General features: G+C 37.7%; 1 protein-coding gene across 1 annotated transcript in view; it reads left to right on the top strand.

Moving 5' to 3' along the window:
• Positions 1 to 25,420, top strand: part of LOC306768341 (solute carrier family 23 member 2) — a gene marked incomplete at both ends in the record, with an annotated part of 70,041 nt that overhangs the window by 38,672 nt on the left and 5,949 nt on the right. The window contains 5 exons of the mRNA XM_079256652.1: positions 4,059 to 4,176; positions 8,529 to 8,685; positions 11,403 to 11,656; positions 12,872 to 13,036; positions 17,736 to 17,844. Of these exons, the coding sequence (XP_079112778.1) occupies positions 4,059 to 4,176; positions 8,529 to 8,685; positions 11,403 to 11,656; positions 12,872 to 13,036; positions 17,736 to 17,844 (803 nt within the window). The remainder of the gene's footprint in view (positions 1 to 4,058; positions 4,177 to 8,528; positions 8,686 to 11,402; positions 11,657 to 12,871; positions 13,037 to 17,735; positions 17,845 to 25,420) is intronic.

The following is a 25,420-nucleotide window of genomic DNA, read 5'->3' on the forward strand; positions in this document are numbered from 1 at the left end:
GAAGTCTCTAAATCATCATGATAGCATTTGTGAATCTTTAAAGAAACTCAGCATTTGAACATATATTGTCACAATGTTCATTTCTCAGCTATCATACTTGTGATTAAAATTTTAATTTATGGAAATGTGTTCTTTAAAAATACAAGCAACAAGTTAGAAAACACCTTAGTTATATTATAATGAACACTATGGGATATCATTGATTATATGGGCACAAGTTGTATGTACACAAACACAAGGTGAAAATACAGTTTTGGCAGCATTTCACGAAGTACCTTAGCCAAGTTTATTTATGCCATCAATAATGTACCTCCCACATAGTTTTGTTTTTAAGATCATGTTATGACTTAGATCACATGAAGGACTCAAGGGGGGATCCAATACAAGAATGGTTAATTCCCCCAAAAGAAAAAAAGGACAAATCCAAGCAATGAAGGCCATTGTGGGCTCAGTAGCACAAAAATTACTACTATGGAGCTAACAAGTGGCTGCAACCACTGGGTTTTTAATCTGGAAAGCTTGATGAGGGCATGAGGGACAGGTGTGTAATTCCATCAGACGGAAACGCAGGCAGTGTGGGAGAAGTCAAGCAGTAACTCTACAAAGCACTAAAAAGTCTCTCTCTCTCTCTCTCTCTCATATATATATATATATATATATATATATATATATATATATATATATATATATATATATATATATATATATATACTGTATATAAGTAATGATATTAGTCTGCATTATCGAGTGATGGCAGCAGTTTTTCAATCTTCAGAAAGTAATACAAGATCTTTAGCAAAAAATGCTTATTGCTTGTTGGCTGCTTTTCCTCCAAGCTGCATTCCAACACATCCCAATACATCAGGTGATTGTGGAGGATAGGTTATCCAATGCAGCACTCTGTTACTAGCTTTTAGTTCCTCAGTATGCATTCAGTAGTCTCGTAATAAAATGAATGCTGGTCAGATTGAGGATAAACCAGATGGGTTGTCATTTTTCTGCAGAATTCTGTTGAAAAGATGCTGGTTAAGTGCACTTTAATTTTTATATTAATTCCCAGTTTTTGACAACCTGTTTAATATCTCAGATGTTGTAAAAGCTTATTTTACATTTCTGTTGTTCCATTTAAACAAGGACCTGAACAGTAATGACAACAAGAATTTTGAATTCCTGTAGTTCCCTTTAAAAGCCTTTTTATGCTCAACACAGAAGACAGATATACAGACAGAAGACAGTTTGGTCCGTCTCCTTCGAAGCTTATGCACAGTCTAACTTCAAGGACCTCAGCTATCAATCACTTGATGTAGACAATGCCAATAACCCCCGTCTGCAGCCTGGAGAATGGGGCGGGGCACTTACTTAAATGCTGTACAAGACACAAGAAAAAAAGAATGGAACGGGGCTGGATATTGAATGGGCATGGTTAGACTGGTAATGGGTGTGGTTATCGGGTTAGAGTTAGGGTTAAGGAGAAAGGGTGAGGGTTCAAAATGTTGAGAGGGCGGGGTTGGACATCCAGCCCCATCTAATATCCAGCCTCGCCTCATTCTCCAGTCTGCAGCCAATACCCTCTTGAAAATGGAGCAGTGCAAATGTAAATTTTGGAGGCAGTGCTGAGTTGTGTATTTGACATGAAAACAGTGAAATGAAAAAACTAGAGAAGAACAGAAAGGAATATGATGCAGAAATCTACCAATAAGAAGCACTCAATGGAGCAGAAGTTACCAGAAATAAATATTGTGGTTTTATTCTTCTTGTGTTTTTCAGTGATTGTAAACAACTTAGCAGTGCATTACTGCTGTCAACTGCGGTAAAAACATGGACGTGAACTCAGAACTCAGCACTGTCCACTGTAGGATGAACTGACTTAACTGTGTCAACGTAAAAGACACAAAGAACTATGGGAGATATGATATATGCAAATGTTTGAAAGAGATATCACACAGGGTTCTTTTTATTCCAGCCCGGTACCCACTGCTAAAGAAATAAGATGCCAGATTGGTTACGGTTACATGATGTTCTTTTTAAATTCGGAATTAAATAATTTGGAATTTACGTATTCTCTTACGAGTTTACATGAAAATAATAATGCCAAATGGATTTACATGAAACGCGTCTTCACTACATTTCTCTTTAGAGCGGCAGGTTGGGAAAAGTTCTAATTGGACAGAGGGAGCACATGACGTCTGACGTATAACGGAAATAAAGTTAGCTCCCTGCTTCTCGTCTTTTCAGTCATAACTTGTAAAACCTACATCATAAGAACCGGTTTTGACACCATTTTTATTATAAATGGGAAGTACCAGCTCAACATGAGTATACTACGTCACCTTTTGCAGCAACTGAGAAGGCAAAGAAAGATAGACCACCAAACACAGGAGGCAAAACAACACCCGTCATCGGGACAGGAAGAGGTAACGAGCATGCTCAGAACGACCGGAATTAATTTAGAGCGGAATTATTAAGGTTTACATGACGGATGAATTAAATAGTTTGGAATTAAAATGTGAATAAACCAGGCACTTACATTGGAATTAAGTTTAATTCCGAATAGAAAATTGTATTAGGAATTAACTGTTTACATGGTTGTTTTTCATCAATTTAAGGCAGAATTAACTTTTATTCGGAATTAAACAGGAATTAAAACTCTCATGTAAACGTAGCTAATAAGTCAGGGGAATAGAGGTTCTTTTTATTCAAAGTCACTAAATAAAAACTGTCTCTCCCTCAAAATGATCATTTAAAAGTTGTTCCATGCTAACTTTAAAGGTGGGGCCAGCCTTGGGTAGTTCAGCTTTTCGTAGGGGAGTATCTGCTGCAGATAAGATGGGGGCATGTCCATTTCGAAGCACCCCAGTGTACACACCACTGCCTGCCTCAGTCTCAGCTGCACAGTTGCTGTGGGGGGAAACACAGTAGAGGAGGGCTAAGACACTCATTATGTAGGGGCTGCCAGCCCACACATACACACTACAGCTAGAAATGCCAACTTTCCTTCAAATTTAACTGTTAATTAGTGTTGTGTCATCTGTCTTGACCAAGCTGGTGATCCTCGCAGCACCACTTGCTCCAATCTGCATCACTGCCTGCCATCTTCCTCGGGCTTTCGCCGCCATAGTCATTTCCACATCATCGCTGTTCCTTCCTGTTGCCAGCACCAGTCCTTTCTCAAGTTTCCATCAGAGTGGCGCAGCCCAAACTGCTTGTGACCTATTACCAGTCACATTCTCCTTCCCAGTCCCGCCTTGCAATCCCACACCTGTCCCCTTTTATACATCCCTCTGCCAATAGAATACTGTTTTTTATTACAATCACAGTAATGTCCTCACTATCAACCTTAGTCTGAATAAGATACACTTATGTTATGATATAAAGGTGTAAGCTAGATACTTCTTATTCCCTTCTAAATGTTATAAGGCTTAATCTGATCATGTACACGTATGGTGTTGCATTGTCTTGCTGGTTGACTCTTATGCACCCCGTATGCCATTATAGTGTTTCTACCTATCTAAAGCCTTGATCATCTTTTGAAACATGATCCTCTTTGCTCCCAAAATGTTTTATCTTCACCCAAAGCCACTATGTTCTGTGTTGATTGTGGTGGCAATGAGTGCAGCTGCCTGCAGTGTGGGTCAGTCTGTGAAACTTCAGTGGTAATGGTACCATAAAGCTAAAGCTTAAGATAATGTCACTTTGCAGATGCCATATAACATGATTTGCTCACTTTCAATTAGATAATCAGAATACCTTTTTTTATTTTGGTGTGTCTTATTCCAAGTTGTCTCATATCATCTTATTGAGACATTATAATTTGACTCTAGACTAATTTGACAATGGTTTAGTTTCCTCCATTTATAATCCAGTTGAATCCAATTAACTCCAGTTTAAGTCCAATTCAGTTGAATTTCTTTATATAATTTAGCTGAGTATAGTCCAATTCAGTATGGACCTTCTACATCCTAGGGGAATTAATACCTCTGTCTTTGTGATTGTTGTGGTATATCCAGGTATAAACTGGACCCATGTGACTAATTTGGTCTTTTCCTTTTGTTCCACAGAACAGTTTGCCTGATCCTCCTGTTCTCCCAATACCTCAGCAAAGTTGATGTCCCAATGATTGCGTACAAGGACAAGAAGTGGAAAGTCTTCCAATATCCACTCTTCAAGCTTTTCTCTGTGAGTTGCTAATGTAAAGGTTGCATACATTAGTCTTTAATCCAATTCAAAGTGCTTGTTGGGTATTGTTTTAACCCTTTTTAGCCCTTTGGATTAGCAGGACATTTCCCAGTGGACTGGGACTGAATGACTGACTTACTTCTCAAGTAAATAATTACATAGATTTTTTTTAAAAATCACAAAAAGTACTGCACTGATGCGGCTTTTTGAACCTGCTTGGCACTTGCACCTGGTAACATACTAAAAAAAAATATATATTTTTTTTTTTGTTTACTTCAAAAAACAGCTGAGAGACAGGGTAACACTATCGTTCGATCGATCTATCGATCTATCTATCTATCTATCTATCTATCGATCATTTAATTTTCTTGTAACTTAATTTAACCGGTATGTTGTTATTTAGTATCTGCAACTTTAAATGCAACTCAAAATGTTCCTATCATGTAAAAACTACAATTCTCCATGGCAGCACTATGCAGGTGAAAGCAAATCAGCACCATCAAAGTACTTCTTCCGGTCTTTCGAACAAGATTAACCTATGTTACGACAAGATATATCTGTTACATAAATCAAATATCTAATAAAGCCAAATGAGTTCTACTATATGACATATTTCGATAAATTATAAAGATGTTATTTAGATATTTATGCTTGTATTAAAAAAAGACCTTTTCAAGTTTTGCGACTGTAGATAGCGTCAGTCCTGTCATGGTACCAATGCATCATCCAGTCCATTCTACTGTACTTTTCCACCTGTTTTTTATAACAGACTCTGTTGAATACAAGCCTCATCTTATTAGCAGCAAAACTGTAAAAAGTCACTGGTCTTGACACATCCAGCCTCTTTGATCGCAACAGTAAAGTTGCCACACGGACTGCAGTCTCAGTAGAAAAAGATTCTACACATGCTACATACATTCCTCTCCCCGTTGCCCTCAGAGTGTAGTTAAAGGATACTGTCAGTGCAGAAGGGTTTGTTTTGGCTCAGGTCTATTGTCCATAGTCACAGCTGCCTTAAACAAGAGGCCCTGCTGAGTTGTTGTGTTCTGTGCAATATTGTTACATGTACCATGTTGGGTTTTGTGCAATATTCCCTATTTTGGTGATAGGACTCCAGGGACTCTGTCTGTGGATAAGAATATCTCTTCAAGAACTATAAAGTCTAAAAACAAAAACTTTCTTTATATTTCTAAAAGAATGTACACCCAAACTGTCAATTATTCCATATCTCAATGGTCTATGATGTTAAAACATAAATATATGGATTTCAGTAAGCTGTTCTAGCCTATACCTTTCACGTGACATTTATAATTGAAATGTGAGCAGTCAACAGGAAGAGCAAAAAGATAAGACTTCTTGGATTTTTGTATCAGGAGACTTCCAGTGATGTTAATACTGATGAGATTAGATGATCGACTTACTCTACCTGCTATAGGAGGCAGAAAAGAGCCCTATTGTCCCATGGAAATGGCCTGATAACGCTTGATAATGCCCATTCAGTTTATTGCAAATAACTAAATCAGGTGAATGTCTTCACTTTTATTGTACACTGTACATTTCAGCACCTTCTGATGGTGATCAGTTCTCAGGAAGACCCAGTCAACTGGATGTTAAAGTTGACAGGGAGATCTAGGCTGTTGTTGAAAGTGATAATGATGCCTCTGTAGCAACAAAGAGATGAACCAAAAGGCAAAAACTGTCAATTTACCAGTCAGTCTGCAAAGCTCATCGATGATCTTGAGCTCTTTACAGTGAATCAAAGACCAAGTCTGTGAATACAAGCAGCTAAAAGTTGTTTTTCTTCATGGTTACTTGAGCTCTTACACAGCTCCCTAGACAGATAAAGTGAGAAGTTTGGGTATCACATATGGGCTCATACTAGAATTGCTCTACTGCTAAATTAAAAGAAAGCTAGACCGGTTTACACATGTTTCAACGGTCGACTTTCCGTTACATCTAGGACTTGCTAGAGAGATTAGGTTGTACCTTTCAGTGGGTTTTGGAATGTTTTGATGTTCTCTCGGGAAGCGACGAATGAGGGACATCTGCAAATCTCTGCTCAGATAGCTCTGTTTGCATTCAAATCCTACATGTGTGTCGGTTGTTGATGAATGGAAGAAGTTAGTTGTGCATTAAATGCTGATTATGTTAAGCTCTTGAAATAAATTGACTATTTTTACGCACACACACACACATTTTAAAGAAAGTAGTTACTGGCCTGTTACTGCAGTAACAGATATATTCTTTATTGTAAACAATACTGTAAACAGATGTTTTTGTCTGCTTTGTTTTTTATGTTTTTTTCTTTTTGTTTGTTGTGTTTTTAGGTTATAAAGTCAGTAATCTTGTTACTCTGTATTCATTATCTTGTTACTCCATTGCACTAGATTTTGTTCATGAACAGATTGATCACGCTTGATCCAGATTATTGGCATCAGCTGAACAACTTGTTCAGAATAAAAGCTGTTGAATGATAGGATGTTTGGCATTTCACATTAGAAACTACATCCTCTTGTCCAGGCACCTTTAAACCATTTCAGTTCACTTGAATATATTTATGTAGATTGGAATCAGAGCAAAAGTTTTCTTCAGGTGCGTTGAAAAAACCCCCACAAATTTCCCGTTGAGCAAGTACTTGGCAACAAAACCTCACACATGTGGGATCAGTCAGTCTATGCAGCAGATGCACAAGGAGACAAAAGCAAAAGCAGGACTTATAAGTCACTTTGCTATGATAATGTTGTGGCTTTTTCAAAAGAAGTTGACTGTATTTTCACACCCTAGTAAAAATCTCCCTGACCCGAAGCATCACAACATATTTAATATAATGTGAACATAAAAAATTCTGTTTTAAAATGATGCCAATGAGGTAAATGGTAATATGTTTTTTACGTTTGCATTTCTTTTCATAGTTGTAAAAAACCACCATCTGCAAAATGGTAAATGATCCAAACCGTAACCCTAATGGGTAAATTAAAATGGACACAAACACATTTTCCGATCGTAAAAGAAAAAGCTCAGGCCGATTTCTGCTCCCTTACGTGCATAAATGTGGATGTCTGTTTCAAATGTTTTAAAACATTGCTGCTCTCAAACTTTCATGTGTTTTGCCAGAGTCGTCAAGTCAGTTCATCCACGAGTGAACAGTGTTGATTTTGGAGTTCACTTCCATGTTTTGACACCAGTGGGTAGTGGAAATTTACTGCTATAATGTCATTTACAACTGTCCGAAAACACCAGAAGTAGAAGAAAAAAACAAAACAAAACACAATGTTTTCTTCTGGTACTTTTTATTTGACAGTTTCTGTCATCGTCTTCTTGTTCCTTTTCTTATTCTCTGGTTTGTCCCTTTTACTGGTTGCGTGTGATAATGTTTTAGCCCTTTGAAGGATGAATTAATTATAAATCAACAGATTGGGGTGCTGACAAAAAACAGGCAATACTCAGTCTAACCAACAACAAAGCCTGACTGGTCTCTTGATGGTAAAGGAAAATTTAGAAAAAAAAAGAAAACAAAAAACTGTCAGCATATGTAATGTCATCAATTTATGCAATGAAAAGCATAAAGTGTTTCTCTTTATTGTTTAACAGAATGAAACCAGATATTATAGGATGAAAAGATGAGGCCACATACTGTATGTGGTATGGCAGCAGCAATAATGTATCACATTATTTCCATTTAAATCACATCATAAGATTCTTCTTGGATCCCACAGATAAAATGGAAGTCAAGGGAATAATTTGATGCTTTTTGCCAACTTCTTTTTTTTCAAGGGGGGGGGGGGGGGGGTTGAAATTCGGGCGTCTTTTTCAAGAAGCCTGTGTATGATCAATGCTTACTTAAACACAGATTTTTTTTCCCCCCACATAACCCCTTTAAAATGCAATCAGAACTATACAACATTGTCTTCAGCATATTGTACCCATATGCAGCACACCCAGTGTAAGTGCAAAGCAGTACCACAAATGGCAGTGTATTTAAAGTGTAGAATTGACAGGGTTATGACATCATCAACATCTTCAAGCGTTTAGGTTGATGAGGGATGTAGGAGTTTCTTTGAAAAAAACAAGCTACGTGCTTCAGATGATTCTTACCGTGTGGTGTGGTTGCGCCAGAGGTATCGACTTATTGGTTTTATCTGGACCTTCTCTGGCCTCTGCAAAGAAATAAATAACTGACAGGAACTGTTGGAAGTAAAGTATGTGAGTAAGTTTTACTTCATTCGACATCCTCAGTGAGGTTTTTCTGAGCAAATACCCATCTAGTTTTTAAAGAGTTTTTCAAAAGATTTTCTGAAGTGGTTGAACTGTAAACTTTACCAACATACTGTCTGTCTGATAACAACATCTAGGCTCTGTTTGGGATGTGTGGAGGCTGGCTGCTCTGCTTTTTACTGACCATCTCCAATGTCCTGCCTTCGAAGTCTGATCAATATGGTTACTCAGCAAGGACGGACATAAGCTTGGATGCTGTAACAAACTCCCCATGGTTCCACGTGCCTTATCCAGGTAAGTGCAATCACACAAAAACTTAAATGGAAAGGGATGAAGTTTAATATAAATCTTTACACTCACAGCCTTGAATTTAACTAAGCAATATAGAAAATAAATAAATAAGTATGTACAAACACGCATGACTGGAGTTATCATGCGCAACCTCTCGCAATATTTATATTTGCTAATATACTTCTGCATGGCAAAGGACAAGGCTGGCTTGTTTGTTGGCTGGCATTCTTTGTGGGTATCTACATGATGATGGTGGTGATAAATTACACATTTTTACAACAAAATCAAGTCAAGAGGCCTTGGAGCCATTAGTTGACTTTACCCATTAACAATGCAGAATGTGCGCATTGAGAATGTTTCAAAGACACATGCTGCTGTAAGAAAATTCGATAACTTTTGATCATTTAATTTCAAAACCATTCCTTTTAATGCCTTTATAGGTCTGGGGTTTTCATTTTGTCATAGGAATATAGGTACAATATGTCAATAAAAACTTATTTTTCACCTAAGGCAAAATATTAAATACATATGCCTGTTAAACTATCTGTCTGTTTGGGAAATTTGCTTGCATGGTAAGCTGGATGTCATTGTTTTTATTTCTCAAATATATCAGCTTTGTGGCTATTTCATTGTTTCACCTGGAATTTGCATATGAACCAGGGATCAATCTGCAATTAGAACTATAACGGCTATGACAATGAATAAAAAATATATAAAAGTAAGCCCAACTCACTCCGTGTTAAATTGTCTGTTTGCAATGTCCTTTACACTTTTGTATTGTAAGTATACATTAGGAACATTAAGAACAAAAAAGGGTAATGAGAACCTTATTCATCTTTTAGTTTCCCTATGTTGTAGTATTCATTTTGTGAAATCTTTTAACTGTAAAGACAACAGTTTGACATTGATACTGGTAATAAAGGGTTAAACCATTTAAAGTTTACAGAACAAGTTTAGCCAATTTCGGTGTCATTGCGTGACTTTTTAAGACTTAGAAATGTGCCGCATCAGGGCCACACATTCCAAAACCATGAGTATCTGCATCATCAACCTCTGATGATGTGATACTGTACGTGCATCAAAGGATGCTGTCATGTTGAATGTTATCTTTGTAGAATATTCTGACGTCTGCTTGTGCCAGCTTTTAAATGCACATTGACTGGATGTTAATAGCTTGCCTGTCATATATACTTAGGGTTAGAATTTTAAAAAATGCATTCTTTCAAAAGGGGAGATTTTCCTTCCACTGATTTGCATTTTCACATTTATATGTAGAGACGTTCTTCCGGTTTTATTCATGAATAAAACAGAATTTTAAATTAATAAAACAAAATAAACGGTGAACCAGAAATCATTGTTTAAACAGAAGGAGTGTTTTTGGTTAGAATGACTTTGTACTAATAAAAAACAACTTGGACTACATAGGTTTGAAGGCAATTTAACTGATTCAAAAGAGTCACTCCTTGGATTTAACTAAAAATATAGGTAAGAGTTTCTTTTCAGAAAGGTTTCGCAGAAATGAAAAATATTTTAGATGTCAGCAAATTATTTAACCTAAACTGCAGCAGTGAACAGTTTCGTGTGTTAAACAACCATGCCCAAGACAGAACATGGGAAGAATTTTAGTTGGTTTCAGAAGGGTAGAAATACTGATCCTCATCAAGCCAGCAAAGACAGCAAAGAAACGTATTGCGAAAGAAATTTTTATTGATCCTGACTGGCGATCACTTGCAAAGTCAAATCGAGGAAAATTCAACCACAAAACAGCAATGTTTAACAATGTAAGTAAATGTATATCTGTGCACACAGTGCAGGAGAACTCAAGGTTTTAGGGCTACATAGTAGCCTTTTCTTTTTTAAAACGTTTAGTTTAGTTTCATTTAGTGTAATCTCTAATTTAGTCTAGGAAAATATGCTGAACAAAGTGTAGATACAGCTGTAAATCCATTATACCTCTTGATAGATTTTTAAGGTTTAACAGATGATGGTACTACAACCTCTTAGAGCCCATGCATTTGCAAAAAAATATATAATTGCTCCTATAATATTTTCCTAATTTCTTTTCCTTTACTTCACTGGAGAGGGAAGGGTGGTTGGCAAAATGCAGAAGGACTTTAAACGTTTTATACAGTATATTTCTTTAAAAACATTACAAACAAACAAAGAAAGGATTACATTTTTCTATCTTTTTATTCTACTTGTATCTACATTGTGCAGAAGAAAACTTTTTGTGGAAATAGTTATTCACCATGCTGTAACTGAAAACCTTCATTCTCATTTTGGCAAAAACAGTCAAATTTTAGAACAAACTGAGTCACTTTCATGGACTACGGTTAGCATCTCACATTCAGCTGGTGAATTAATATTTTTCTGCTGTGATTGCTGGGGAGTACAATAAATTAGAATCTTACAATATATTAAAAAAGCAAACCCTGACAGGGTGTTTGGAACTATTCAAACATTTGTATAAAGGATTGAGAAAAGTCAGCAGGGATCTGGCTGATGTTGTATAGCTGCCTGTATATAAATCTCTCAGTGGTTTGAGCAATAAATGTATCTCTCATGCTTTACAAACCAGTCTTCTTTGCTTCCTCAGTCACAAGGTGGCAGCCTGCCAAGACTTCAGCCAAAGGAAAATACTGAGCATTCAATCATTGTGCTACCAAGATCTGTTATTTCAAGAGTACAGTTTTTACGTTTGCTTTGTACTCTCTCCAAAGGCCAGTGGGGTTTACCCACAGTGAGTTTGTCTTCAGTGTTGGGTATGATGGCAGGGGTCTTGGCATCTACCATGGAATCAATTGGCGACTATTATGCTTGTGCACGGTTGTCTGGTGCCCCTCCTCCTCCAACTCATGCCATCAACCGAGGGATTGCCGTGGAGGGCATCGGTTGCGTTCTAGCTGCACTGTGGGGAACGGGCAATGGAACCACCTCCTACAGCCAGAACATTGCTGCGCTTGGAATTACAAAGGTACACAATGACACTTGCATACAGAAGTAATCCCTATTAGTCTGACAGTCCTTTTAATCTTTGACCACATTAGAGCAAAAACGTTGCTATTCACCACACACTCACCATTCCTTTACACTGTGTAAAAGGTAGGTCTAATATCTACTATAAGTCTTCAGTATTACTATCTAGCTCTGGAGCTTTAGATAATCCATTAGTCTTTTCCTTCTGCCAACTTTGTGTATTGTTTTGGAACAGACAGTACAATGAGTTGGATTTGTCTGAGCTTGTTTGGCAATTTTCCCATTAATTCATTCAATAAGTAAACCAAAGTGACTTAAAAAATCTAAATAATATGAAGCCTTTATTTAAAAAAAACAAATGATTCTAGGTTGCTTTACCTGTATCAAATGATAATTAGCACCAATCGGAATGTCCTATTTTTACAGATAAGATCTTAAGACTATACTAAATAACAAAACATGTGTAACCAGATCACTTTAACAATGATGTTAACAAGGTTTAGTATAAACCTAAAAAGGCAACTAGTAATTTATTGCTGGTCACAGCAAGCGGGGAAACCAGTACTTTTATTCTACTTAGGAAAATGTTATTAAACAAGTTGGAAAGAAAGTGACAACTCAGCAAAGTCAGTTATAGTGTGTCAGTTAAATCAAACCAAACAAACAAACATCAAAGAACAAAGCATGAATCTGAGCAAACCATTTTTAGCTATATTGGAGTTCCTCCAGGCTATATTGGAGTTCCTCCAGGCTATATTGGAGTTCCTCCAGGCTGTATTGGAGTTCCTCCAGGCTGTATTGGAGTTCCTCCAGGCTGTATTGGAGTTCCTCCAGGCTGTATTGGAGTTCCTCCAGGCGGTTAAGAATGAAGCGTGCTGAAAACCAACATGTTCTGATTGGGCTGTACTCAGGCATGCAAAAAAAACTCACTTGCATATCTACTGCCATCTTTTCTTCAAATAAACACACACATTTGGTTGATCTTATGATGCAAAAAAAAGACAGTTCATTAGAGACTTCTTAGTCCATGTTTTCTATCATTTAAGTGCTCTAGGTTATTGGTGTAGGTTGCTAATGTCTAGATCCATGTAAAAACCAAAGTTTCACAGCTGTCCAGCCATTTGTTTCCTCATACCCTGCCCTTAGTCAAAATTACATTCATCTGGTGAGAAATATTTCGTTTATCCTATCTAACCAGATCTTTCCTTGCTAGGTTGGCAGCAGATTGGTCCTCCAGACAACTGGAATTCTGATGATTCTTCTGGGGATCTTTGGGAAGTTCGGAGCAGTTTTTATTACCATCCCAGATCCTGTGATCGGAGGCATGTTCCTTGTTATGTTTGGAATGATTGCAGCTGTGGGGATATCAAACCTCCAGGTAAACACAGGAACTATTGTGACATACTTTATTTGAGTGAATGCTTTATGATGTAAAGCACCTGGTATATGGGATATAATGATCCTGGCTTGTATTTTCCAGACATAAAATGAAAGTGGGTGTGCTAGAAAACAAGAAATTGAAGCATAAAAACTAGCAAATGAAAAGACAATAAAAGTCTAAAGAGAACAAGAAATAAAGAGAAAGAGAATGGAACTTTCAGGCAGCCCCAATACCAAGAATACTTTTTGCAATTTGAATTGTCTTGTAAATGAAGGTGCTATACAAGTAAACTTGCCTTGCCTTACCAAAATACTGTGTTAATAAGGGCGAACACTGTGTACAATATGAATAAAATTAGAATGAAATGGTTTTCCATATTTTATTCCAACTAGAATATGAAGAGCATATCAAATGTTGCATGTGAGACATTTTACAATTACATGGAACATATTAGCTAAATTGACCTGTCCAGTTTGTACCCTGCCTCTCACCCGATGATTTCTGAGTTAGGCTTTAGCTTCCCTGTGACCTGTGATTAGACTAAAGAAATTAATGAATGGATATTAGTTTATTTTGACCATAATGGCAGCAACATGTCTCAATAAATGGAGAAAATGCTGATGAACCATTGTGGAGCATCCCCAGTAGTTCACAATGCAGTGAGGAAGAGCAGTTGTTGGAGATTTGGGATGGAAATGTGCCATTCTGGTCCGATGCAGGATTATATCTGCCTAACAGATCTGACTCTACGCTACCAGGCAGTCAGGTTTAACTCCTGGAAGCTAGGTGGCCCCTTTCCTCTTCAGTATGGACAGGACATTAATGTCTTTTTAAAAGGAATTCCCAATTTTCATCCATGTGACCACAATGCAATTTTCCACTTTGCCTCAGACCATTTTAATGACCTTTGACCCAGAGAAGCTGGTCTTTCTGAGCACAGTACAAAACAATGCCCAATTTTATTGCAGTTCTGCCTAAGGGTCCCAAGATCACGAGTAACCAGTTTTGACCTTTGGCCTTGACCAGTATCACAGATACTGATTCTGAGATACTGAGTGTTTTGAATATGAACTAAAAATTGTGAGATTTTTGCAGTTTTACATTGAGAAAGATTTACATTTAATCTTCTCACAATATAGCCCAGAAGAGACAAATAAGAACTGGCACAAGAATTTAGCTAGGGGCTAGCATGCAGTATCTAGAGCAGGTGACAGCCACTAGCTGCTAACTAAGGGCCCAGCTGAGCGAGTGGGCAAAAGATGGTACTGCGCTGAGTTAGGAAATTATTGGTAACTGCTGAGACTGAATGAGGTGGAAAAAAAAAACCAAAAACATTGAGGTCCTTTTTTTTTTTTAAAGGTTTTAAAATGAGATATTTTATGGAACGCAGATAGATTTTCACAGGATTAATACCTTAACCAGCGGGTTGTGAAGAAGATGATAGTCTTGTGCAAAGATTTTTTTTTTTTTTTAATGCATGTGTTTTAAGGTCTTAGAAGACATGTCTCTTACAGATATCAAACAGATGCAGTTATTATATGTCATTTTATCAGAAACACACTATCTCCATTGAAACCATAGCATTGCATTGATACCATATTTCAATGCTACTGACAGACCAGGAGGTGCACGATGGAATGCCATTATGGAAATATGAAACGTCCAACAGATTGTACAAACTTTTATATGAAAAAATCCATAAAATCGGGCGTGGCACTCCGATATTTAATGGGTTGAAGTGTAAGTGCACCTGCTACCTTTTACATCGTTCAAGGCACTGCAAAATTTTGAAAACATACCAGAAAAACAGGTTCAGGGGTGTTAGGTCTAGGGGGATCAAGAGATGGAGGGGGGCCACTTGAAAGATGAAAATCAAAGACAACAGATTTAAAAAGCAGTAACATCACAAAATGGTCTTCAAGGTGGAAGATTTTTCCCCTTCAGAATCCCTTCAGCTACACAACACAGTAGTGGAAGAACAAGGTGGGCCCAAACCATATCAATCTGAGAAGTTAGCACTGTTGCGCTCACATTAAGTTGATGCCAGTGTTGGAAGTGCTGAATGAAAAAAAATTAAGTCCAGTGTTGCTTTTATACTCCCCTAAAACGCAAATCAGTCCCTTTGCAGCTATATACTCTGAAAAGCTCTTTTAAAATATATGTATTTTTTGTCATATAAAAGAGAATCAAGATTACCTTTAGCTCACATAAAACAGCACCTGGTTTTACCCTGTAGAGGGCATTTAAAAAAATTACCCATTAAATCAATTTTCTTTAAAAGAAATTTTAAAATGACACACTTTAACCACAATATATGTGGTTTGTATAATAATTTAATAATATTATGTTGTTTGTAATGAGTTACCCTGAGGATCCTTAATACAGCCACACACAGGGAGTTCTGGACAAATGACCAGTTTATTGGTGGAGGAGTATGAACAGAAGATCAGTCCGGGGGAATGGTCTGCAGAAGAAACCAGGCAACAGCTGGGAGGTAAACAGGATGGCAAAATACTCGTCCAGGCAACGACAAGGCTCAGAGATCCAAAGACAGGCAGGGTCGGTAACCAGAAGATCCGAAAAGTTGCAGTGTCCGTCGAGGGCAAGGCAAGGAGGGTAATCCAGGGGCATAAAGCAGAAGGTCGGCAACTGAGGATCAATCCAACTGAGGAAACCAGGTGAACTGAATGAGGTAGCAGAGGCAATTAGGAAGCCAGCAGGTGGATCGAGTTACCAATGATGAGCGCCAGGAGATCAGGGTGGCAAAAACATGACAGTTGTTTACATCCCACAAATACATTTTCAAGGTGCATTACCCTTTAAATATCTGCTGGAGTTGGACTTAAAAGGACAAAAAGTTATAGTTGCATGTCACGTCAGTCTTTTATGATTTTTGCTATTTACATTTTATGGTGTTCATTGCAATTGTGAAAGTTACTTAAACCCCGTTAGCTATGTTTAAAATAAAATAATCAAGTGGGAGATGCTTAAGCGATGTAATCTTTACTGTAAATACAAATGTCAATGCACTTTTTCACTGTGCAGTTACATTTTACTTTATAGAACCTATGAAGTAGCACACATCAGTACTGGTAACTTACTCGTGGAAGTCAAGACAGCTATTACATTTTACATTGTACCTTGTCTGCGACCAGCAGAGTACTTTGATTTCCACTAATATTTACAGAAGTTCTTATATGAATGTCAATGGATAATTCTTAAAAGACCTATGTAGTAAGGCCCTCGTTAGCTCAAAAGGGACGATGCTTAAAATACAACATATGTTTGTTAATAATAAAGATTTTCTATTATTTTTCATTAATGCTAGGAAATGGGCCAAACTGCAAACTACCAAGTAATCTGGGGTCTTATGTTGTCATTTGTCCTGCAACAAGACATTGCAGCATTTTTACAGCAGTAAAACGAAAAAATGTCTTGACTTGTAGCACTGCTCTTTCAAGCCACCAACAAAGATTTGACTTGTTTAAAATTATTAGAATATGTCTTTTACTATGGATGTAAACATTCAGAAATCTCACTAGGCTACTGTCAAATTAGTTTAATATGACTGAAAGATAAATACTTTCTAATGGTGAAGAAAAAATATTTTCTACAATACAATTAAATGATTTATTGAACTTTAATATCATGCTTCCTAAGTTTCACAATGTTAATCTTTCCTCCTCCACAACAGACACATTTGGAAGAAAACTGGCAAAACATTTGTTGAAACTGGAAAATACTGTAGTTCTCCAATAGCCAATAAAAACTGCAAATAACTTTTTGCTGGATTTATTTGCGAAAGAATTGAACCGTTTGGCTGTGTTCAAAGCCATGCTGTGTGTAAAACATGCATGCTGCTTTTTTACTGGCCGATAACAAAAACAAGCAGCAGGGAGTATTTGCTAGAAAGTAATAGTCAAAGCACAGAAATCTTTCCTATGCTCTTGCAAAACACTGAATTCAGTAAGTCAGTAGTGTGGGGAGTCCCACCCCAACAAGATATTTTTCCTTTAAAGAGCTCCTTTCTGTCTTTATAAAAGGTTGAAATATTGTACTATTTTCACTTCCCATTCTAACAAATATTTAGTTTGTACTGAACAAAAACAACTCTCTTGAGTATCACTCAATGTCATAGTCTTGGGAGATAAACTGTTTAGTACATACAGCATGCAAAGGTATTGATTGGAATGACAAAGTGCTTACATAAGAAGTATGGACAGAAAAGTCCAGTATCAAGTTTCAGGTTTTAGAAAGACTAATGGGAAAATAAATGAGACCCGAAAGCAAATGAACAGATAGAAAGCCAAAGCAAGGCAGATTTCTTTGCACTTGCATGTGTGCATATCTATCCTTGTCTCATAATCTTGGTCAATCTTCCTTAGTGAGACAGAAAAAGTCTATTTTTTTTCCAATTAGATCAACCTCTCAGCACACAATACTAGCCTGGCTTGACCCAACTCTGGCCTTTACTAAACTGTCATGATCGAGTAAATGTGAATCTCAAACCAAAATAGAATTTGGGTAATTTCTTGATTTCCAGATTATTTCTAATCACATTTCTAAATAAGTTCCAAAACAGCAAAGGCAACCAGTTGAGACACAACAACAAAATAATGGTTTGCATCTGAGAGTCAATAAGCCAATTTCAACAATTTGTATTTCATATTTTCTCTGTCCCTTTTTCTCTCTCCAGTATGTTGATCTAAACTCTTCTCGCAACCTCCTCATCCTTGGCTTCTCTACCTTCAGCGGTCTAGTGTTACCTACCTGGTTCCACTCCAACCCTGGCATCATTGACACGGGTAATTTTAACTCATGCACAAATGCAAAAAAAAAAAAAAAAAAGATTTAAAACACAAATGTAATGGAGTAAGCATGAATGGCTGTTTGTCTTCACTTATCCCAAAGTGTACCCTGGCACAATTATTGCTGGGATGTGTATGTTTTCCAAGCACATTTGTATTAATATATTGCAGCCAAAGCAACTTTTTTTGTATTTGCATGAATTTCTGACTCAAATGACAGACTTGACTACGGTAAACTCAAGATTAGGTTTATTCATTTGTGTGACAATCAAAAAAAAATAAAATAAAATAGAAAATATTCCTGACCAAAATTTAACAGACCTAAATTAAAGTGTAATTTTAAGTACTTTAACTATCAAATCCAGCTGGTTTCTAAATTAGAATTTACATCATGTTATGCTACTTTTAACTTTTTACATGTTTCAGTCTTTGACGGTAAGCTAGGGCAGGATCTGCCAGTGACAACTGAACATTGCATATATCTCAGGGGTCGGACTGTGTTAATTACCTCCGCCAAGGAGGTTATGTTTCCCCCAGCATTTATCTGTTTGTCTGTTTAACTCAAAAGTTATGGATGGATTTTTGTAAAATTTTCAGGAGCTGTTGAAAATGTGAAAAGGAAGAACTGATTTAATTTTGGTGGTGATCTGGATCACTGTTTGGATCATGGATCTTTTTAAACGCTTTGGTGGAGGTTTGCACTCTTCTAATGCTTTTCTAATTATTTGATTACAGCAAAATGAATGTGTTAAAAAATTAACAAAATAATTGTGTAGTGTTTATCAGTGCATAATTTCTTGGTACACTGATTACAATGATGCACACTGCGGCCGTGCGTTAAAAGCACTATTTTTGTTTTCAAATACCCATCCTTTTTGCAGCCATGAAAATCTTTTTCTACACATTCTCATACTTGAATTTCTCAGGCAGGTGTTCTTTTGTTTTTTTTTTGTTTTTTAAGGAACACAAAACTTTATTTACAAATATGAACATGTAAATGCAGCTGCAGAAACTTTATAGTTTTAGGTTGAGTCCATAACTTCTTTCTGGTGAACATGAACTACAAGAGAGGTGGCACAAGAGGAGTAGAAGGGGATAAAAGATACATCACAGAGCGGCCATGTTTGTGGCAAAACTGTGCATTTTTTGTTTTTCAAGATGTGAGAACAGAAAGTGAGTGTTAAAACACACTCAACCCCACCAATGTAACATCCATGGGTTTTTCCATCAATTTTCTTATAATCAAAATCCATTGGCTATTTTACAGTATCTAAGCAATAGAAAGTGTGCTTAGAAAGTGTATGAAAGTGTGCAATAGAAAGTGTGCTATTTTCAATTGGCTTTGGCTTTTATAGGCTGATGCTACATCAGAGATTCGGCCAGGATACAGTATGTATAAATGATATTAGATTTCCTAATATAAATAGATTTAGATCAAAAATATTCTTCAAAAATTCAGCAACAGAGCCAGTATGATAAACACTAGACTCACTTCCATGCCTATAATTAGCTTTGAACTTGATACTGTTCTTCTACATGTGTAACTGACACAGGATTAACAGTTTAATTGTTAAAAAGATTACTTTTTTTTTCTGGATCTTGTAGTCACCAATTTGGACAGGAATTATTGGATAATATTATCTCCTTTCATAAGAGGTGGTCTGGTGCATTCAGTGCTAGCAGTGGTCATGAAGGAAACTTGATATCTCTTTTTCTCAATATATAGAGAATTTGTACACTTCGTATAAAAGATTATGCTCAGATAATTCAGGTAATTTTGTCCAGTCATATACAGGTCCATGAGCAAACTCAAGCATTTAGCTGAATAAGAGACAAATATTTTTTTTAAAGGAATGGAAACACTCTCCACACACCAGTACAACAAAGAAAAAATGCTTTGGCAATCAAACAAACATGCTATTATAGTAGATAATTGTGATTATACAATTAATAGAACATTACAAAACAGCTAACAGCTAGCTCTTTGCAATCACGTGTCAAATCTTGATTACATTTGGGGATCCAAAATGGAAAATGAGACCCAATACTAACCTGATTTCAAATTGTCTTTGTATAGATTTAAGGTCAATTTGCATGACTGTAAATAAATTGTAAAAAGAAGAATGCCACAGCAGCCAGTATCAATACAGTCAGTTTGGTATTCCATATTTTTTATTTCTTTTTGGAAAAATTATGGCGATCGGCTGACTGTATATATATATATATATATATATATTTTTTTTTTTTAAAATTTATTTATTTATTTTTTTAATGGTTTAAAATCTCCAGAACTTTTCGTGAGTCCCATAAAATGATATTCATCACTTCATTATCTTATAAACTATTTTGAGAAGTATTATAAAAGACACAAATGGCTTTAGCACAAGTCAAAGATACGTTTTAATGCCAGCTAGTCAGTCATTCTGAGCCTTGAAATCAAAGGGAAATGTGCAGCTTACTTGATAATTACAATAAAAACCTTAAACATACTTTCACAGAGTTTTTTTTTTTGTTTGAGGGTCAGTACAAAAAGTACAATAAATGCAAAATGGTAAACTCTGAACTAGTTTCATGTTGCCATTTTTGTCAATCGTGTGCTTAAACCACCAACTTCCTGAGGTGCTAAAAACGTTAAGCTTGCTGTACAGTTTATCTGGAACTAGAGGTCAGCAGCTGCAGTTTTTAACACAAAAAGGAAACTTTCCTCATATTGCATTTACATAGCAGTACAGTTTTGTAGTGATCGTGTATTTTTCTTTCTACCTTTCCATCCACCTGCTGTCTCATATTTCAAACCAAAGGACAAGTTAGTGAAGCCAGCAATTTCTTTTTTAAACGGAGAAAAGGAATTGTGCTGAGACGTGCCGAGGTGTGAATGCACTTGCACTGGAAAATACAATTTTATTTCTGTGAATAACAGCTCAGTTTTAAGGCTCAGATCCCACAGCTCCTGCAAAGATTGCCAAACTTGTATACATTTAACCCATCTGCTGGCCGATTCATGGCGAGCCAAGGTTTACCAGCAGTCGTGGAAGACTGTAGCATCGCATGCCTTTAAATCTGATAGATGAAAACAGGCAAATTTGTTGTTGAAGAATTTGATGAGGACATGAAAGGTTCAATGTAGAGACCCCAGTCCAATTTAAATGACCCAACAACAAGGAAATAAAAAAAAAAAAAGAGAGAAAAAAAACAAAACAAACAAAAAACTTCCCGGAATGCTAGCTGTCACAGACATGCTAATATAATTTCTTTACTTATCCTTTAATAAACACATAATCTCATGGGAATGGGTTAGACTCCAGTGCACATCTGTAACCAGTGGCACATACCTGGACAGCGCAAATAACTTGTATGAGTTTGTCATAATGCAGAACTGGTTTATTACCATGCATCAAAGAAATAAAGCTAAAGAGCAGAAGTTGTATCTTGGTTGAGATATTAAAACATTTTTTAAAGTGTTTGCACAGTCATACCCACATCAGATGTTGTTACAAAGAAAAATTCTGCACATTGGAAAAGCTCATCTACCATCAGTCAACACTGTGATGGCTGAATGGATTTTGTATGGGACCATTTATTTAGATACATTTCTCCCATGAAACTGTTTTGTTTGTTGCTTTGGGGGTAAAATTCCCAAACCCGGAAACATCATCTTTGTTAATGATTGCTCAACAATGAGGGATCTGTGAATTACATTAAACAATAACATATTCATATCAGGCTGATACACTGTGACCACAGGGAGTGTGAGGCTATGTGCTCCTGTGTATCCAACCACTGATTATGCTTAAAAAGATGGCAGTGGTTTTGCCTGACTAAGCTCTTAAGGTCAAGGTGTTACCAAATCCCTCAGGCCCAGATGGCAAACACTTTACTTTTGGTCTTTAGCCTAGATTTCCAAGTGACACGGACAACTTTTTAAGGGTCTTACCTGATCAAGTCCAAATATTCTTTTGTTTTTTCTTTTTTTTTCCGTTTCTTTTCTTTTTTACAAATTAGGATTAGGACAGATAATTCATTCAGGTTTTAGTTTAGTTGGTCAGCCCACGTCAGCCAGGTTCAATTAACTGTATGGAGGAGTTCAGGCTGTAGAGAGCACTGTTGGGACTTTAATGTTCTTGCTCTGATTATTTTTCTCCTCACATTGACACATGGTGTTTTGCTTGCAATCACTGTAGGGGCAAAAGGGCTGATAGGGGTCTTGTAATTATTTCAAGTATAATTATATGAGTGTTGTCAGACCCTTCGAGAATATAACTAAAAATACAATTCAGACAAGCTGTCCTTTATTACACATGACAGTAACTGCCTGGGGAAAGTACAGTTAGCACCAGAGGGGTGTGCTGACTGTTGGGGACTGTTAAAAAAGGATGTTTAAGCTTAAAGAAAAAAAGTAAAGAAAAACAACTTGTTACAGTAAAAACATCCAATACAGGACCATGTGTTTTTTTTAATCATCAGAGTAAGTTTAATTTTATATGTTTCAGTTATTCAACATTACACAGAAGATTATATTTGTGACTAAGTGGTTCATTTAATGAGGTCAGAGTATACACACATGTATGTTCATATCAAGCTTTTAAAATGTCCCCGTTATTCCCCCTGCACCGCCGGAATTCATCTGTAAGGTAATTAAACCAGTAATTGCATGACAAAAGAAGTTAAAAAGGTTAAATAGAGAGAATTACAGTCCTCAGGTGACAGGTTAAAATTGTAATCTTTATGGAGGGTTTAATCTGGGTTAATTCCTGGTTTACAGGTACCTCTGGGTTGTTTGTGTGAACCAGTGGTAGCTAATGGCAGTGGCTGTGGGGTATGTATGAGTTGCTTCACTCATACACTGCTGTTTGGTTGTCTACAGAGGGTGGAAACTGTCATGGGAGAGGGTAGAATAACATTCACAGAAGTGCATTATTATTTTCCCCTCCTACAAAATTGTCTTCTGATCTACATAAACATAATGCACTTGTGTGGTCATACACAACAGGTAGAACCCAATTAGTCTAATCCAGCCATGAAACATTAATCCAATAAGCGAAATGAGACAATCTTAATCAAGTATGATCGATAAGAGATCTGAGACACAGTGAGGAATCAATCATAGGCTGTCAGCTGATGATTTTCTCCGTTTCATGATACATTGATTGCCTATGTGGAGTCTTTGTGGCTGCCGCCTATGAAAGCACCATCAAAAGAGCAATCCTTAAGATTAAAAAGCTCTTCTCTGTAGACATAAGACCTTGAGCCTAGGAGTCATGTGATGCTAGTGTCTCCCAAGAAAGTGCTAATCCTGAGTTCAACACTGGGCATGAGGGCTTGTCTGGTTTTCTCAGGTCTAGGCTGCTTACCTCTCAATCCTCTTGGCTAGCCCCCATGTCAGTAGCTGTAATCTGCCCGGATCAGATAAAGCACTCTTGCTCCAGAGTCTTTCTCCAGCCTCAACAATCAGCTGATAACTCCCCACAAGAGTAGTCATGTCAATGCTCTTTGTAAACAAAGTGCAGCTCATCCAGACATTCTTACATGTACAGGCTGTGGTACTTACAACCATCTCAGTGGGTGCCTTGAACTTTTGACTGTTGCCTCTTTGGGAAGAAAATGTATGTGCATGTTTGTGTGTGTGTGTGTGTGTGTGTGTGTGTGTGTGTGTGTGTGTATGCGTGTGTGTGTGTGTGTGTGTGTGCTTAGGGGTGGGTTATTTGAACAAGAGTGTGCTCAGAGTAAAACTACGTCAGCGCTGTTTGCAGGCCTTGATTCAATTCGATACAACTTCATTAGGCAGTTTATTGCCTGAGGAGCATTATGAAAGCAGGGCATCGGACATGCAGGCATTCACATATTCAATGGCTCTCTGTATTCTCCCATGTGCTGGTGATCACACATGCCACATGAAAGGCCAAGTTGGACTCAGGAAATTAGTGTCTCAGTGGTCTGGTGATTACAAAGGCTTCCCCTCTGCCACCAAGCAACCTTCCTACACTGTTGTTTTTAACTTCAGTGGACTTTCTTATACAGATGCCTAAAGATTATATAGCAACAGCTAAGCAGTTCTCCATGTGACCTTCCACCCAATTAGACAGAAATGACCTGCAAATTTGTCTCTTTGTGTCCTACTTTTATCTTTTCTTGATCAGCCACGGCTATTCAAAGGTCCTGTACATAACACTTGGAGAATGTCCTTATTACACCACGAGGAATGCTTTAGGTTCAAGCTTCAGTTCATCCAAGTTACAAAAAGTATTTTCCTCTCGTTCACTTGGTTTTATTTACCCACAGAGTGAGACTTAGTTTTTCTTGGCAAGGTCTGAGACATCCATCTTTGAGATTACTGCCTGCACCAACACTATGGAGGTTAATTGAATTTTGTTTGTGGCGCTTCCAGAATTGAAAAATTGCCCTCAAAAATCCAAAAGCTTTTCGCTGTGAGACTCAGTTTCACGGCGCAATGCAGTTTGTCCTTTTTTTTGTCTTTTTACATCTCTTTTTCTCAACCTTAAACACCCACTATGATAACATCCCCTCAAATTACTTCCACATTGAAGTAGAAGCCCAAAAACTAGAAACCAAAGGTCAAAGAGGGACTTCAGGATTTTAGTGCCTTTCAGCACCTTTGGTACTTTACGATTTTTTGTCCATTAGACATATAGTCCAGTACTCTCAAGAGTTTAAGTTCCTAAAGAAATTATTAAATCTAATTACATGGAATAAAATCAATTTGTTCAAAAGAATTCCATCCATCCATCCATCCATCTTCTGCCGCTTATCCGGGGTCAGGTCGCGGGGGCAGCAGCCTAAGCAGGGAAGCCCAGACTTCCCTCTCCCCAGCCACATTTGCCAACTCTGCGGGGGGGATCCTGAGGCGTTCCCAGGCCAGCCGAGAGATGTAATCCCTCCAGCGTGTCCTGGGTCTTCCCCGGGGTCTCCTCCCCGAGGGACATGCCTGGAACACCTCACCAGGGAGGCGTCCAGGAGGCATCCTGACCAGATGCCCGAGCCACCTCAACTGGTTCCTCTCGATGCGAAGGAGCAGCGGCTCTACTCTGAGCCCCTCCCGGATGACTGAGCTCCTCACCCTATCTCTAAGGGAGAGCCCGGCCACCCTGCGGAGGAAACTCATTTCAGCCGCCTGTATACGAGATCTCGTTCTTTCGGTCACGACCCACAGCTCATGACCATAGGTGAGGGTAGGAACGTAGATCGACTGATAAATCGAGAGCTTCGCCTTCTGGCTCAGCTCCTTCTTCACCACGACAGACCGGCGCAGAGCCCGCATTACTCCAGACGCCGCACCGATCCGTCTGTCGATCTCACGCTCCATCCTTCCCTCACTCGTGAACAAGATCCCGAGATATTTAAACTCCTCCACTTGAGGCAGGACCTGACTCCCGACCCAGAGAGGGCAATCCACCCTATTCCGGCTGAGGACCATGGTCTCAGATTTTGAGGTGCTGATTCCCATCCCAGCCGCTTCACACTCGGCCGCGAATCGCTCAAGCGAGAGCTGGAGATCACGACCAGATGAAGCCAACAGGACCACGTCATCCGCAAAAAGCAGGGACCCAATCCTGAG

The sequence above is a fragment of the Telmatherina bonti genome, assembly GCF_933228915.1.
Source record: "Telmatherina bonti genome assembly, chromosome: 2".
Lineage (NCBI taxonomy): Eukaryota > Metazoa > Chordata > Actinopteri > Atheriniformes > Telmatherinidae > Telmatherina > Telmatherina bonti.